Source organism: Poecilia reticulata, chromosome 21, assembly GCF_904066995.2.
Source record: "Poecilia reticulata chromosome 21, P_reticulata-male-v2, whole genome shotgun sequence".
NCBI lineage: Eukaryota > Metazoa > Chordata > Actinopteri > Cyprinodontiformes > Poeciliidae > Poecilia > Poecilia reticulata.
The window spans coordinates 4341217-4359472 of NC_088850.1; the positions used below are offsets into that span (position 1 = coordinate 4341217).

General features: G+C 37.0%; 1 protein-coding gene and 1 long non-coding RNA gene across 7 annotated transcripts in view; one reads left to right on the plus strand and one right to left on the minus strand.

Moving 5' to 3' along the window:
- The window catches only part of LOC145549699 (uncharacterized), a 159095-nt gene extending 151357 nt beyond the window's left edge, over positions 1-7738 (plus strand). For both annotated transcript variants that reach the window (XR_014085545.1, XR_014085546.1), the window contains one exon: positions 831-7738. This is a non-coding gene — a long non-coding RNA (uncharacterized LOC145549699). The remainder of the gene's footprint in view (positions 1-830) is intronic.
- Positions 1-18256, minus strand: part of tbc1d32 (TBC1 domain family, member 32) — an 81118-nt gene that overhangs the window by 22889 nt on the left and 39973 nt on the right. For all 5 annotated transcript variants that reach the window (XM_081602332.1, XM_081602329.1, XM_081602331.1 and 2 more), the window contains 7 exons: positions 17859-17981; positions 15488-15596; positions 13029-13119; positions 12788-12913; positions 8681-8764; positions 3905-3974; positions 3006-3121 (listed from right to left, as the gene is read on the minus strand). In XM_081602332.1, coding sequence (XP_081458458.1) covers positions 3006-3121; positions 3905-3974; positions 8681-8764; positions 12788-12913; positions 13029-13119; positions 15488-15596; positions 17859-17981 — 719 coding nt within the window. The remainder of the gene's footprint in view (positions 1-3005; positions 3122-3904; positions 3975-8680; positions 8765-12787; positions 12914-13028; positions 13120-15487; positions 15597-17858; positions 17982-18256) is intronic.

Consider the following 18256-nt stretch of genomic DNA (forward strand, 5'->3'; position numbering starts at 1 on the left):
TTTTAAATGAGTAGAAGCTCAAATTTCAGCCTGGTTTTTTAGTACTTCTCACTTTATAGTCGGTTTAGTTCCCAAAAATTTTACTCAAAAGTAAAAAGTCCAAGAAATAAAAGTAAAAGAGTCACTCAAGTACCGAGTAACTGATCAATTAATGTTTAAAAATATTTAAAAACTGCATCAAACAGACCAAAATATCAAGTTATGTGGAAACGTTTGTGTTTTACAAATCAAGCTGAAAATGATTAACATAAATAACATAATTACAAAAGAAACGTTTTTTATTTTCTTATAGAAAAATACTCCTAAAAGTAATTATTTTTTTAAATAAATGTAACTGAGTAAATATAACCAGTTAAGTTATTGTGGTCAACTAAAACTAATGAAAACTGAAAAACATTTTCCTTAACAGGAATCAATAAAAACTGTAATTAGGGAAACATTTTAACTTTAACAATATTGTGTTTATAAAACTAAAACATTCTGAAATTATAAAGTTATTTTCGTGTCTATAAATCTAATTATAGCCTTTCAAACTGATGCGAAATTTATTTTTCCCCTAAAACAATCAGTTTATCAGCAAATTACGACAGTCAGTTATCTAATATTGAGTATTTACTACCTAATCAATGCAAACATAATACTTTAACCTAAAAATTAACCAAAGTATGAAAAAACTAAACAATATTAAACTAATAAAAACTAACAAACACACTAAAAACTAACTAGGCAAATAAAACGTCACAACAAAATAAAAATGAAACTAATATAAACTCTGGTTCCTGTCAGCTTGTCAGGATCTTTATCTGTTTTCTTTTGTCCATTTTGTAAAGGAGACTAGAGGAGAGCTGTGGCTACCGGGCGTCATGTGGGACAAAAAGGAGGCTGAGCTCCTGGAGGAAGATGGAGGAAGATAAAGTGTTGATCAGACCGTATCTCTGTCAACCGGGGGGTCGGTGGCGCTGTCAGCACCACAGGAACATCAGACTCTGGTTTCTGTTTGAGACGTCGTCGTTTAATATGGAGATTTCAAGGTTAACGTGGTTAATAGACGGTCTAGTTCAAGGGTGTTCATATTCTCCAACGGCAAGAAAAGACTAAACGGGGATGGTCTGTTTGGACGGGTTGGAGGTGAAAATCTCTTCTTGTTGAATAAAGGAGCACAGATGATGTTCATAGAGATACATCTAAATGAACCTGAAGACTTTGGGACTGATGTTCTTTAAACAGACGAGTAGAGATATTTCAGCAACCATCCAGCACAGTGGTGGAGGTGTGATGATGTGGGCCGAATTTATTGAATCAACCATGAGCCTAATTTTTCAGGAGTCAAAAGTCTCAAAACATCAGAATGGCTAAAAAATAAAAGGAAGAAACTATTTAAGGGGATCTAAAATGCTAAATTCAGGTTTTAATTTAGTTTTTGTACGTCGATTTGGGTCTCAGCTGGTTTTAAAAACAGTCCAACCGCTAAAAAAACCCAACAAAGCAGTTTTTTTCTGTAATCAGTTAATGTTTTATGAGCCGTTTCAAAAATATCCCAATTATTGGGTCACATTCCAAAGGCTTCACCGTTACCTAGCAACCACAGCAAAGGCAAGCCCCGTTACCTAGCAACCCAAACTGAGCTCCAGCACATTTGGTCAGCTGGTTTTACCGCTGTACGGGCTGCACAAAGTGTTTTGTTGCATTCTTGTTGGTTATGCAGGAGGCTCCACTTCTGCTTTTCAAAGATGTATGATTGTGTACTTCTCTATCTGTTTGCAGCCATTTTCATGTGTGAGTGTAAACCAGTGGTTCCTTAACCTGAGTTCGATCGAACCCCAGGGGTTCAGTGAGTCGGTCTCAGGGGTTCGGCGGAGCCTCTGCCGCGGAGGTAAAGACACACTTGTGTAAAGTCGTGATGACGCCCCGCTTTGCCATCACTTGCTGCAGAGGATCACGTTACATTGCTTAGCCAATCAGAAGATCACGTTACATTGCTTAGCCAATCAGAGGATCATGTTACATTGCTTAGCCAATCAGAGGATCACGTTACATTGCTTAGCCAATCAGAGGATCACGTTACATTGCTTAGCCAATCAGAGGATCACGTTACATTGCTTAGCCAATCAGAGGATCACGTTACATTGCTTAGCCAATCAGAGGATCACGTTACATTGCTTAGCCAATCAGAGCTGTGGAGGAGCCCTGATTGAAGGAGCTCCACTCTCAGCATGGATTTGAACTTGTGTCTTTATTTACTTCAGCAAAACTCAGTTTTTACCAAATTCTGTAGCTTTCAGTAACTTCTAAATCTTCTCAGTCGCATCTTTTCGAGGTTGCTACTGCCTCTAGTGGCGTGGGGTGGTAACACAACTAATATAATTACATTACTAAATCAGAATACCGCAAAGTCTTTATTTATTATTGATTTTTCATTCTCTTAAGAATGTAGAGATAATTAAATGACCTAAAGACCTTAAAGTGGTTCCAGTTTCTCTCGATGGCCAACCTGTTGAAACTGTGGTAAATTTTAAATACCTTGGGTCGTTCCTGGACAGTCGGCTCAACTTTGCTGAAAACACTGAATATAGTTTGAAGAACTGATCTCAGAGACTCTACCTTTTAGGAAGACAGTGATCATGGATTTGACCCTATGTCTTGAATTTGGAAGAAAAAAAAAAATCATATTTTATTTATCACTACAGAAGGTTCAGTGAATCCACATATGAATCTGATGGGTTCGGTACCTCAAAAAGGTTAAGAACCACTGGTGTAAACGTTGAGTTGGGGGCGTGGCCAGCAGCAGCTTATTTGGATTTTAAGGTCCAAGATGCCCTAAAACGGCTCAAATCTCATTATCCAAGAATGATTTTGTGTAAAAAAATGAAACATGTTTTGTTTAGACCACAGATCCATGCTAACCTGTTCAACGAAGCAGTTAAACAAACTGGCAACAGAGACATTTTCTTTCCAGAAAAGCCTAGAACATTGTTAATTTGTACACAGGCAGCTTTAAAGGATACCAAGAGCCGAAGAAGTCTTCACTCTCTGTGTGGACAGGAAGCTCTTCATGTGTTTCAGCAGCAGCTCCAAGTCGCTCTCTGCGTCTTCCTGTAGCAGCTGGAGGTAGCAGCCATACCTGGCAACACAAACGCCACATCCACGCCGCTAGTGAAATTCATCAGAATCGCAGTTTTATTTCCCCACTGTTCCGAAAGACTAGAGATCAAACTGAATTACTGCGAAAGTCTCAACAGTTTTCAGAGCTTTTATTTCATTTCAGCCTCCATAATCCCTGATGCCAGATCGTATAAAAGTCAACTGGCAGAGCAACACCCAGGACTCCTGGAAACCACTCCACAGTTTAATTAACGATGATACATTTAGAGCACAATGAATCCTGCTACGTTCTGAAAAATAAACACATTTTGTTGAATTTTTTCCTGTAGTTAAATCATTTGAATCTCCAACCGGTGTGACTAAATCAACAGTAATTTCTCTTCAAAATGGGAAAAACATTCAATAATATGAGATGGGTGTCAGGAAAAGGCTACAAGAAAAAAAAACTGCTCCCTTATTATTCAAATCGACAGTTTAAGAACTATAAACGTGACAAAAACTGGAAGAGGATGAAATTTGTTTAGCAAAACATTTAGAAAAATGCAGTAAAGTATTTTTAACAGCATAAATGTTTCTTATGAATCTGCTGAATATTGTTTACAGATTATGAAAATTAGGATACTATCAAAAAGTTATATCATGCTCAAAGAAAGTTGAGTGGAAGGAAAAAGTCAACCATGCAGCGACATTTTGATGATTATTTGATTAATTTATTAGTCCCGATTAATCTCTTCAGCCCTGCTCAATACTCAGTAAGATCCAGCAGTTTCTTTACAATAATTAAACATCTTATTTCACGTACCTGAAGCATGTTTGGATTCCCAGCTGCTCCACAGACGATAAATCAACATTTTTCACGTTTTTCTCCGCTGCTGCAACAACAAAACAATTAAAATACAAATGAGAGTCACACCGAGCACAACAGGAATATTCAGGAGAAAACTTTTCCTCGCAGCAGGGAGCATTTTGACCGTGATGAACGACAGAGTTGACTATGCAGATGATACCCAGCTCCACATGATGATGTCACCAGGTGACCCTGAGCCAGCCAATCACTGGACAGATAAATGTGTGGATGTGACAAAACTTTCTCCAGCTGAACAGAAACAAAACTGAAGTTATTATCTTTGTACCTGAAGAGGAGCGATGCAGTCAGTGTTCAGCTTCAGCTGGAAAACAGAGATCAGACCTGAACCTTCAGAGTCACATAAAGACGGTTACAAGGTCGGCCTTCTGTCAGCTGACGAACCAGGATTAAAGGACAACTGTCTCAGCATTAGAGATGCTTATACATGCATTTATCTTCAGTTTCATTGATTACTGCAACAATGTCCTCACAAAAAAAAGAAAAGTAAAAATCAATTGCCCAGCTGATCCAGAACGCTGCTGCTCAGGTTCTGACCAAATAGAGCGCCAGGTCTAAAGCCCCCACACTGAGAGACAGTGGACTTGAAGACACGGTTGTTAGTTTATAAATCACTGAACAGCTGAAAGATCTGCTACTGTATCAACCTTCCAGAACCTCTCAGGTCTGCTGGTTCTGGTTCTGCATCCCCAGAACCAGAACCAAACATGGAGAAGCAGCATTCAGCTTCTATGCACCACAAATTTGGAACAAACTCCCAGAAAACTACAAAACAGCCGAAACACTGAGTTCCTTAAAGCCTGTTAGTTGATTTTGAACCATAATTTAGTTTGTATTAACCCAAATAACAGAAATTAAACTTTTCATTAATTCATGACGGTTTTTTATAGCTTTGTAATTTCCTGTTTTCATAATGTGAAGCACCTTGAACGGCCTTAGCTGTGATGTTAGCGACGTAGCGTAGCATCGGGTAATTTCACAGCAGGTTCCCGTGTTCAGAGCCGAGGAGAAAAGATTAAATTACTAATTTCTCCTCCACATGAATCGTTTTTATCACAAGACGACTTTTTTCCAGGTATAATAGTTTCTAACAGAGCAACACAACAAGCACTAAACTCTCCTGCAGAGTCTGAGTGTAAAAACAAAACTGTTACTATTCAGAGGAATAATCATTGAAACATATTAGATTTTGGAAATTCAGGTTTAATGGTCTGGCAACTTCAATAATCAGACAATAAACGGGGGAAAAAGTTACAACCACATCCTGGCTTTTGGGAAATATAATAATATCAGCGCAAATGAATCATCTGCAGACAGTTTATAGTCGGATGATGAGGAGATTTTAGCAATTAATATGGAAAACAATCATCCAGACGACGGCAACAGCAGCGCAAACCTCAAATCCAATTTTTCAGAGGAAAAACAGCGATAAAAAGATAAAATGTTGGCTGGAATTTACATCTCAAAGCGACCATCCGACGCTGTTTCCATCAGGAAGCAAAGCATTAATCACTCGCCATCAAATCTGGTTTTAATTTGGAGAATGTTTTATTTTCTTCCTCACACATTAATGAGAATCTCACACTGATGACAATTACGGTCTAATGCAGATAAATCCTCTCGTCGTTTCCATCCCCGCTCAGCGCGTTGCCCCCAGAGTCCAGTTTACCGTTTGTAGTAACCCAAATAACAGATATTAAACTTTAGTTTAAAGGCGCCACCATAAAAGGTGTTGCAGGGAATCCATCTCTTCTATTAGCTGCGACAAACATTTCTAGTTGTTCACTGCAGAGTAATATCAGCAACCTGCAGCTTCGGGACGTCCCCAGACTTCCTCTGTGCTCTTCAGATGAATTAAGAAAGTAATATTCAAAATAATGAATCCTGCAGAATTTAAGGGCTTGGAGGAAAATGTGTTCACGCATTAGGCACGACAATAAACTCCCCTAAAATTAACTTGAAGACGACCGAGCTGGAGGAAACTGTGTGGATTTTCCCCCTGCAGTCGGACCAAGAAAACTCAAAGCGCAGAGAAGAATTAATAGTTCATTTTTTTTAAATAATTAAAATACTGGATTAGTTCAGATTTGTAGATTTTGTTCATGATTTTTTTTTTAAGTTAAAGGCATTGCGCTTTGTGAACAGTTATTCCGTCTGGTCTGTTACTTTCAGACCGTTACCGTGGCAACAATGTGGTTGATTTTTCTTGTTTTGCAACTGTTAGCTGCTAATTACAATCTAGCTGTATAGCATAGTTATATTTAGTCTAATTAGGAATAACACCCATTTAAATAGTTCTACCACCATTAATTCACTAAAATTCAAATCTTTTTCTGCAAAACTTCTTCCTTCCACTTAACTTTCTAGGCATATGCCTTTACGTTTTCACAGACGCACAAAATTTTGGATTTTCATTGTCTGTGAACTAAATGAAAAATAGAGGCTTAAAATATTTCCCTCTTTAATCTATATAATGAAATTCCCTTTTTGTTATGAGAAAATATAAAAACTTCACATTTCTGTTTTTTTCCGTACAGCTTGATTATATTTGATCTTATTAGGAATATATTTGCATCATCGTTGATTCATTCAAGTTCCAATGTTTTCAAATAACACTTTTTCCTTCCACTTAACTTTCTATAAATGTGTGTTTTGATACAGAACTCTGACTATTCAGCTTCTTTAGCAATGACTTTTGTGTTTTAAATTAATAAGCTCATTAAAATGCAACACCGTAAGTTTTTTTTATTTTTATTTTTCTGCAATATTGTATTTTCCGAGACAAAATCTTGGAATTTCACCTTCTTTAAGCCCAAACCATCAAAATTACAAGAAATAAAAGTTTAAAATATTCCCCTCTGTGTGTAATGGGTCTAGAAAATAAACAAGTTTCATTTTTGAAATGAGTGAATTTAAAAATATAATTACTTATAATGTACCTGTAAACATTTCTTCCATAACGTACGGCAAATATTCATCTTGAAACTGCGACATTTATAAACGAATGAACATGATGAAAATATGACTTTGTGTGCAGTTTTACAAAATTATTTAATTTCATTTTTTACATTTATTTCAAACAAGTTTTTAAAACTAAGAAAACAATCAGTAGGACAACGTGCACACATATAACATATAACACTCAGTAATTATCAAAAGGAAATTTCTAATTAAAACCATCTTATGATATCCAACAGTTTTACAAAAAGCTTGAAAAGTTTAATTACCAACTTGACACTACTGTTTATTTTAGTTTAATATTATTTTGAATATTTCTAACACATAATGTCGTTCCAGAAAAGTGATAAATGTTTCCCAGCTGACGGGACACTGCAGCAAGCTTTTACTACATGTTGTGAAATTCATTTTAATTAGGACGAATACCTAAGCAATTAGCGCTTTACCTTCAGGAAACATTACATTTTCTGGGTATTCACTAATTAGCCTCATGTCTTTCTGTCGAGCATCAGTCGGAGGAGCTTGTTTAGCCCTCCGGCTGCAAACACGCCAACCTGCTGACACAGTTCGCTTGTTAGACTTGTGAAACCGAACATATTTTGACCTGCGGAAGGAAAACGCTCTCAAAAGTGTGAAGGATTTTTTCCCTCCATGTCTGTGAATCCGCAGGGACACGTCGTTCAGATGACACTGAAAAACATATCAGCTCCCGACTTTTAGGTTACTTCAATGTTACTGCAGGGAAGTTTTTCTTTTTCAGCAGAGGAAAAACTCCTGATGTCAAGTTGACCATTAAAAAGTATTTGTACTTCTCTCATGTTTCCTGATTTTGCCTCATTACAAACACATGTGGGGTTCCTCAGGGATGCGTCTTGGGTCCCTCTTATTTCATATCTATATGATCTCAGATTATAACGAGGTAAGTTATTATCTCGTTCTGCAGACGATGCGCAGCTCTACGTGTCACCAGGTGATGATGAATCCATTCAGAAACTTCTGAGCAGAACAAATTAATGTGTGGAGGAGCCACAACTTTGTCCAGCGAATATAACAAAACTGTTTTTAGACATAAAAAAAGGAACAAGAATCATTAGAGGCAGCAAACAGCTTCAGTTATCGCAGCTTGAAACTGGAGAGCAAGTCTGGAATCTGGATGTAGAGATGAACTTTGACCTGAACCTTCAGAGCCACATAAAGACAGTTACCAAGTCGGCCTTCCATCACTTGAAGAACATTTCCAGACTTAAAGGAATAACGTCCCAATAAGATCTACAGAAAATCATACATGCATTTACCTTTAGTTGAACTGATTACTGCAACAGTGCCAATTATTTCAATGATCGATTAACCATAATCGTTCAGCCATGTGAGCCGCACTTTTCAGACTTGAATGTGTAAAAAAATACTTAAAAACCATTTTCAATCCATTTCACAGTTATTCACTACTTTGTCATCCCCATAATGGTTTGTAGATGGAGGTTTGTAACATGCAAAGCTACATTTTATTACTGCTCAGATCTTTGAATGCTCCCTTTCTAAAAAACATTACAAACACTGCATAACACTAACAAGCATGAAAAACATGCATCTTCCGCATAGTTTGGTGTTAGATTGTGTATATTTTCAATCTTTAAGATCGCGGGAAAAATCACGCAAAAGCTTTTACTTTACTGGTTACGTAACAAATGGCACCAAAAGGCCTTCAGTGGTTTTCATTTGACAACAAGAAAAAGAAACCGAGTCGGTTCCTCTGACCTTTGTACTGAGCCGGAGAGAAGAAGCTTCCGGAGGCAGAGCTGGATAAATGGACCACGACTTTCTCCAGAAGGTCAGCCAGCACTGGAGAGAAAAATCAGATTCATAAATAATCATTCAAGCAGAGACAACTTTAATAAATATCAGATTAGAAGTTGCATGTTTTATTCAGACTAAGATATATCTAGAATAACCCTGTTTTAGACGACTCCTGAGTAAAGCAGAGACTGAAATCAGCTTTGAATTAGGACTGAAACGATTGATCCGATTAATCGTGATGAACAGTCAACAAATTTAGTAATCGATAAATAAATTTCTCCCGCTTATTGATGTCAGAATAATCGATTACTAAAAATATTACTAGTTGCAGCACAGAATGTATAAATGTTTTTATCCAAATCAATCATCAGAATAATTGAAAGAATAATTGCTACTAAAATAATCACTGGTTCTGTCCCAGAATGTATACATTTTTCAGCCGATCATTCAATTGATCGGCAGATTAATCAATAACTAAAATGATCCTTAGCTGCAGCTGTGAGTAAGATATTGGCTTTAGGACAAACAAAGCATTTTGTGAATGTTCAGCTTACAAATGAATCTGGAAATTAGGGCTCATCTGCAAAAACCAATTTTTCACGACGAGCTCCGTCGGCTTTGTGAGCCCTGACCCTCCAACCACTCACGTCAATTTACGGCTCCGCTGCCCCAACCGTCCCTGAGTAAACACAGCCGGAGCCACAGATCCCAGAGCTGCGTGGCAAAGCCACCCGCAGTTACTGAGGACCTAACAAGCAAAATGAGATGGAGACAAACTGAAAAAGTACAACAAGCCTCTCATAAAAGAGGTCAGAAACAGCCAAGCCGGTGCCAAGAAATGCATTTATACAATTATTACCGCGACTACATGAGGGCGCGTCTTTACAGACAGCTCCTCATAAATATCAACACACTGCAAAAACAAACTCTTCAGTATTTTGGTAAGATTAATAGTTTTAAGCAACTATTTACTTAAAACAAGCTCTTATTTCTTGCTGATAAGTTACTTTTTTGTCTTATCTCATGTGTACTGAGGTATTTAAAATAGAAACTAGAGAAAAACATCTGGTGAGATTTTGTGTTTTTGCAGTGCATCTGCCATGCTTTCTTCCATTTCCTATTTTGAAGAGTGGCAAAAAGAAATTTAACCTTTGTGTCATTATTTTGTATTTATACTATTACAATCTTCAAGTCATGTTTGCTGCTACAATAAAACGATTTTAAGGTTTTTATTAAAAACAACCAACTATGGAATATTAGGACCTTTGTGTATAAAAGACACAATTATTGGTAAGAATAAGAAAAACCCTCAGAAATTTCTGGATTGATCTCAAATAGTTGCAAGAAAAAAAAACGTAGATATTACATAACAAAAAGTCCTACCTTGTTTTTTTCTTTTTTTTTCTTTTTTAGAAAAAAAAAATGAAATTTATCAAAAATAAAGACATTAAAAAGTTTGAAATTTCTAATAAAAATACAAATGTTCCGTCATACATTTGTAAATTGTGAGATGTTTTTCAATTTATTTTATTTTCAGACATTACAATATTAGAGAATGATGTTTTATTATTGCAGATTTATGAATTTAATCATGAAAAATTTATGTTTTTGTCTTGCAATTTAAAAAAAAGGATAACTTTTTTTACAATACCCAAGAAAACAATCAATCTAAAATATTTAGAAACTGTGGATCTACAATACAATTTATTTAATTCCAATAAAATTCTCGGATTTCTTTTGTTTATTATTGAGCAGATAAAATAAAAGAGCTCAAAAAGTTTACTTCAAAAATGTTTAAGAAACTAATTTTGGCCCAAAGTTTGCACATCATGTTTTGCTTATTTTGCGACATAATTAATAATCAGGTTATTGATTAAAAACCAATCAGTCACCATGAAGTATAAAGCAGTAAAATAGTTTTAATCTTCCACCTTGGTGCAGGTGGACCTTTATTCCTGCGCTGCTAAATAAACATATTGAGTGAATCGCAGGATATTTTGTAAACACAGAAGAGTGTAATTATGATCATTTCCCAGCTGTCAGCTGAGGAGACGGCGAGCAGTCAGCGAATCCAGGCACGACTGAACGCGTCTTATTGAAACGCTGCTGCAGGAGACCAATTAAGAAATCAATAAGCTGACAAGAGAGAGAGCTGCTGAGCATGAAATGGATAAAGCAGTTTTGAGGATAGCTGCTATAAGTGAGTGAGTCATTTTTGTCTCCCAAAAAAAAAAAAAAAAAAACAGGAAGAAATTATATTTTTAAAAGTATATTCTTTAAGATATTTAGCTGAAACGCTAAATGTAACAATTTCCCTTTCTTGAAAAGAAAGTGTCAGGTTTTGTGTGGTTATTGACAAGTCAAACAAAACCTCCTCTCTGCAGCTGAGGGAAGCTTAAAAGATAATAAATCATCATCATAATTTATTTTTTTCCTCTGAAAAGCCTCAAATGAGCCCCACAGTGGAGGATTTCGTAGGCAATTTCCACCGTTTCTGATGAAAGGGAGTAATCAGGTTCTCCTGATGCTTCATCTGAATGTATTTTTGTCTTTCGTCAATCACAGCTATTTACTCCTATATGGGGAAAGTAAGCGTAGGTGCAATTTAAAAAGCGTCGTTCGATGACAGCGATGATGAGTTATTAAAGACGAACGCGGCGCTTCAGATTTCTGCAACGTTTGAGGAGAGAGAGAGAGAGAAAGCCACAAACGCTTTAAAATAAAAACCATCAGCAGGTCACGTATTACAGGCATTATGATCAAAAATAAGGATTTATTTAACTTATCTGACTGGAATCTTTTAAAAGTGACCCACTATGCTTCCTTAAACAGGCCAGCAAAGATCTACGGGCAGAATATATTTATTACATTTTAACCTTTAGAGAATGAACCTGTTGCCACTTAAATTCAAATGAGCTGCTGCTGGCCACGTCCACAACTCAACGTTTGCACTCGCACGTGAAAATGGCTACAAACAGATGCGCAATTATACAACCGTACGTCTTTGAAAAGCATTAGTAGAGCCTCCTGCACAACCAACAATAATGCACCAAGTGGTTCCTGGATGGCAAGTTAACAAGAAACCACTTTGTACAGTGGATACAGTGGTAAAACCAGCTGACCAAATGTGCTGGAGCTCAGCTTGGGTTGCTAGGCAACAGTGCAGCCTTTGGAATGTGACTTAAGAATCAGGAGACTTTTGAAATAGCTCATAAAACATTAACTTTAGCGTTGTTGTAAACAAATATTTTAGTAATTGAGTATTTTATTGATTATTCTGACGATTAATTGAGTAATCGAATAATAAAAGTATGAAATAAAGTATTGGTAATTTCTACCATAACAGCAGTGTCACTATTGGACATCAACATCGGCTCAAACTTCCATATTTGTGCATCGCAACAATTACCTTTCAGCTTCTATCGATTATTCTGACGATTAATTGAGTAATCAAATAATAAATGTATGAAATAAAGTATTGGTAATTTCTACCATAACAGCAGTGTCACTATTGGACATCAACATCGGCTCAAACTTCCATATTTGTGTATCCCAATGATTACCTTTCAGCAGCTTGGAAAACTAACCTGTAACAACAATAGTCCCTACACAACCAACAAGAACGCAGCAAGTCAAAAACAAAACACTTGTCTTTTCCAGCAGCCATTGTACAGCTGGAGCTCAGCTTGGGTTGCTCGGTAACAGGTCAGTGCGACTTAATCAGGAGGATTTTGAAATGTTTTCTAGAAGAAAAAAAACACCTGGATGTTCCTTTTCCAGTAGTTGGGCTGTTTTTATAAGCAGTAGAAACTCAAATGGACGTATAAGAAATAAGAGTTTATTTTGAGCCAATAATCCCCTAATACTGATGAAAAAGTACTAATTCCACTAATTCATGAATATTAAGGAATTATTTACCTAAAACAAGCTCCGATAAAACAAGCTTGGAGTGAATTAATTTATTTGTACTAGAAACTAGACAAAAACAAGCTTAATTATTTTCCCTAAAACTAAACGCCATGTTAGAAACTACTGAACGGACGACACCAAATGGACCCAGTAACTCACCTTTCCCAGTTAACGTGTTGGGCTTTGATTTCATGGCTTTGCAGAAATGTCTCCTGCAGATCTCCAACCAACTCTCCTCACCTCTTGGTTCTTTGGATGAAGCCAGAAACGCACCGATCTCACATTCTGCGCACAAATAAAAGTACGCAAGAAATATGATTAAATGCATGAAAAACAGAAGCAAAACCCTTAAAGTAATTTAAAAACTTTTAATTGCATAAACTGATGACGTGTCTCTGACCTTGCGTGTCGTTTCTGGCCTGTAAGGCTGGAACATAGCAGGACGGAGGAGGATAGCTCAGAAACATCGGCCAGGAGTAAGGAAGCTCTCCCTGCACCAAAGGAAGAGAAAAATACACATTCCTAATGTCACAAATATATTAAAATGATTTAAATATTTCACCTTCTGCCCCCCAGGACATAAGGTCTTTCTTTATTCTGATTAAAAACAACTTTTTCTGGTCAAAGCCTGTTTAATATCAGAGCTTAGAGACAATAGCTTCCGAGGTTTTAAATTTCTTTCTCGCTGAGGCTTTTCGTTAGAGCTGACATCTGGTAAAAATGTTGATTTTTTTAATACTTTTCATCATTTCTCATTCAGTGCAGAAGTTATGTTTTGTTTTTGACTGAGCTCAGTGGGTGACGTACCAACACAATATGCTCCTGATGTTAATGAGGTTCAGAAAGTCAATTCATTCGTTTTCCTGTCAGATGACGAAATCGTTTGGAGACGATGTTTTTCAGGAAGCCGCTGATGATTCGGTATGTTCCTTCAGTAATGATCTGAACTAGAGACTTGGTGAGGCTTTGTGTCTGAAGTAACTCGTGTTTCAAGCTTCTGTTTGTGTCTATGCAGATGTGGACAGAATTATTTGGCATTCCTCCGTTAATAAAAAGCCCATAATTGTCACTGGAATAACTTGAAACGGACAACAAACATCTTAAATATAAACTTGCTGAAAATGACCCAATGAAAATCAGACGTTTCTTTTGACTTGTGGTTCAACAAGCTGCAAAAACAGAATTTTATTAAGCATTTCTGTCTAGTTTTCCATTTTTTACTCTTGAAAGAAAACAAAACTTAGAAAAAACTTTCCATCAAGAAATGGTTGCTTGTTTTATGTCAATAATTCTTGAATATTGATAAAAATGTTCTAGTTCCACTGCTACATTTTGTCAACAATAAAAGCTGAAATGATTAATCAAATTAATTGTGATTAATCGATTACTAATTTAGTAATTGATTAACCGTTAGCTGGAGTACACAGGCTCGATAAAAAGATAATTTCCTGAAAGAACAAAACAGTCGGAAAGTAATAATTTCAAAACTATACAAAAAAATTTAAATGTTGCATTTAAAAAGCTTATTTGTTTGGAAATCTTCTCTACCCAAAACTCATCAAGTGACGTTTTTAGCTTCAACTGATTCAAATTCGATACAAAAATATATATTAAGCACTTTGTCCAATAATTAATCCAACCAAGCGAGCCATTTCTCAGATAGCGTTGCATCCTTTGCCACAAATAATCAGGCGTACACCAAAGGAATAATCTTTTTATTTTAGCATTAACTAAAAGTAATTGAATTGTTTGGCCATTTGCATCTTTTAATTTATTTCTAATATTGTGTAAAAAATGCTCAACTTGTTAAATAATCTGCAGAATAATCATCGATTAATCGTTGGGACTAATTGATTCCTCAATTAATCATTAGTTGCACATAATGTACACATGAATAGTTTTTGTTTTCTTGTGCGTCATGGGTGGATTTTTCTCATTTGGTTTTAAGCAGACAAACTTAACAGTCTCTAAACTAATTTCCACTCTCCTTTGGAAATAATTATTTTATATGTATAATTTCCTTGACCTCAGCATAAATGAGTTCCTGTTTGGGCTCAGCATAAACAACACCTAAATAATTGATATCAATCCCGGAGCACGCTGAATAAATAAGGCTGCCTGCTTCAAAGGACGACGGCGCCGCCTGGTTATCAGTCGTACAGCCGCAGCACAAGGGCAGGATGGAAACGCGGAGAAAGGTTAATGCTTCGAGTGTGAGAATCAAAAATAAAACACTTTTGTTGATCATTACTAATGAAAGGAAGGATTAAGAGGAAGGAAAAGGTCTCCTGTTCACCGGGAAGTTTTTACAGTGTATCTACCAACAGCCTTCAGAAACTTCTCTCAATGTTTTTAAAAGCATCGGGGCCAAAATCATCTGAATAATTGACAGAATAGCTAAAATAATCAATAATCGTTGCACTATTAAACCTTGAATGCAGGCTTCGCTTCGCAGAGGGAAACGGTGCACTGCAAAAACAGAAAATATTACCAAGTGTTTTTGGTCCAAAATTTCTGAGTATATTTGACAAAACTAACCAGAAACTTTCCAGCTTGTTTTAAGTACATAATTTCCTAATATTGTTGAAAACCTGGAAGATTATTTGACTTATAAAATTGAAAAAATGTTTTGTTATAAGTGAAAAAAATCAGTCAGTGGAAACTAGTATTTTTTTTTCCAATAATATTAATTAGACTTTAAAGGAAGCTCCTATATCCTGCTGAAAAGTTGCTCCTGAGTTAGTTTACTAAGATATTTTCATATATTGATGCTCATCAGCCATAACAGTAAAATCAAATGTTGGAAATCAGGCCAAACTTTCCATGTTGGCGTGAATAAAGATAATGCAGGAAGCTGACCTCTTCCAGGGCTCGAGAGGGAAGCCGCCTCTCAGACGGACCTCCGACCACATGAACACGAACCAAGACGTGATTCCTCTCCACTGACAGGCTGTCGATGATGATCGCCCTGAGAGGCAGAGAGAGAGAGAAGCAAACCAATTTAATGTTTCAGAACAACAACAAGTAGCACTCACTCAACAACAAAAGGTCTCCAGATAACCACTTAAATGAGCTGTTGCTGGGCCCACAGCTGCAGAAAAATAGCTGGAAACAGACATGCAATTATTCAACCGTACATCTTTGAAAAGCAGAAGTACCGCCTCCTGCACAAGCAACAAGTGGTTTCTGAATAGTAAGTCAACAATAAAGCACTAGTATTTTCCAGCAGCCATTGTACAGCGGTAAAACCAGCTGTCCAAATGTGCTGGAGCTCAGCTTACGTTGCTAGGTAACAAGGGGAGCTCCACTGGGGTTGCTAGGTAACGCTCTGGGGCTTTGCTGGGGTTGCTAGGTTGCCTGGTGATTTGTGTCGTTACGTTCGGAAGGTTTTTGAAACGAATCATTAACTTATTGCCAACAAACATCTGGGTGTTTTTTTAAGCACTTGGTCTGTTTTTAGAAGCAGCTGAGACCAAAATGGAAGAACAAACTATGGAAAATGTGAACGTTTCATAAAAGATCCCCTTTAAAGAACACAGCAGTATTTATAGATGACAAAATCAACACGGTGAAAACTTTCCACTCGTTCCTATCCTGCATTTTATTGGCAATATGTGATACAAAAGCCTTCAGTAGCGTCTGAAGCCACGAAGTTACTGCAACCATATCAGTTTGAAGACAAAAGGGTAGGTTGTTTAAATCTCAGCTGAGGCCAGAACATTTCCAATTATAAGGACAGAAAAACATCAGTCTGTGTAGATAGTTCTGATAGCTGGAGCAACTTGGACTCCAGAAACTAATCAAAAAGACTATTTTGTTTTACAGTTCTCTCTCCAAAGGCCAGATTGCTCCAAAATGTTGCATGCTTATGCTTTATTGGTAAAAATATGTCTTAGATGTGAGTTCTGGTGTCACCGACGTTAAAAAGGTCAGAGACAAAACGAGGGGATGTGGAGGGAAACGGGTTAACGCAAAGGTTAAACACCAAAACACAAAGTCAGGATGACACTGAGCTGAAAACACAAACAAAGAATAAACAGAAAAGCTGATGCCAGCCATTACAGGAAAAGTTCAAAATAAATAAAAAAGAGGAGGAAATGAGCGGGCCGTCATTCTGTGAAGCTGAGCGAGTTTTCCAACCCGACATGTGAGCGGCTCTTCAGGGCCGTCTCCATTTGTAACCAGCAGCAAAAGCAGCGTCTCCATTAGAAGAACTCAGAGCAGCACTCTGGGAAATGGTCTTTTTATTTATCCTTCCTTCCATTTTATTTATTTATTACTCTGACATCTAAAGCATGCATTTTTTTTATTAGATGTGAAAGTTTTCTGTCAAATCAAGATGATGCACAAAGAGAATAAAAATGGGTCTAATTTACTGAAATTTCTGATTGTTGGCTTTTAGAAAAGCCGAAAGTCAGTTTGATGTTTTCAATGCAATAAATGTGAGTCCAGATTTCAACAAGCAGTTAGAGCAAGAAAACTTTGAAGCCAAACTTTTAGAAATTAAATCTTGTATCTTATCAGTGTTTTAAAGGGTAGCGCTAAAATTTTATTAACTTTGGTGTTTAATTATGTAATTTAAGTTGGTTTGTGCATAAAGAAAGAAAAAAGATTGTAATAAAATAGATTTTGAATATTTTTGGTCTGAAAAGCCTCTAAATATTTTTTTACTTGTTTATGTACCATATTAGAGACTGTTATTCCACACCGTCCACACCACAAACATAAAATATAGCGGCAAACTCAGCTTGGCTCCTTCAGACTAGCCAGCAGCAATTAGCAAACACCTGGTGAAACTGCAGATCAGCTGAGATTATAATAGGAGCTTCTGCTCAGTGAAAAACGTTGATAAAGGGTTAACAGAGGAGCCATGTTGAGATGACTTACTGAAGGTGGAGTTTCAGAAAGAGCAGGAGTTTCTTAAAGAGGCAGAGGCCCAATTTCAAGGCGTTAAATCACAAAGTCTAATTTCTGTTAAAAGGATTCTATGTGCCTGAAAAATACACAATACTGCCTCTTTAAAGATGTTTTTCAGGTAAAACTACGTCTTTATTCTGCTAACGTTATGATTGTATTATTGTAATAAACTCTTGTAGTGAGTCTAAAAAAAATTTAGATTTTATTTTCAAGCCTCATTTGTAATTAAATCAGAATTTAAACGACCGACATGAACCGACCCGGCTCTGTGCGAACCGAGTTTTCGTCCAACTCTGCGTTTCTGGCTTCGTACCCGTCTGTGGCGTCTCGGTCAGCGACGTTTTCCCTCTGACTCTGCAGCAGCGTGCAGCAGATGTTGTACTGGCTCTCCAGCAGCAGGAAGGAGTCCAAGCAGCAGCAGAGCACACCGAGCAGTCTGCAGCGACACAAAGACACGAAATTACAGACGGGCCTGGAAGAACGAGATACTGCAACAGAACGGCACTACAGAGAATTACAAACTTTAATTCAGTACACACTGCACTGCAGGGCAGAAACACACGGGCACAGACTCAGCTTGGACTTTTTCTTTTTGTCCCCTGGCCTTTTGTCTGCTCGTATTAGGTCAGCCAGCACAGCTTGTTAAAGCCAATTGAGAGCTTTGTCAAGTGGGAGCCTTCGGGAAAACATTCACGGTTCATTTTCAGCTGC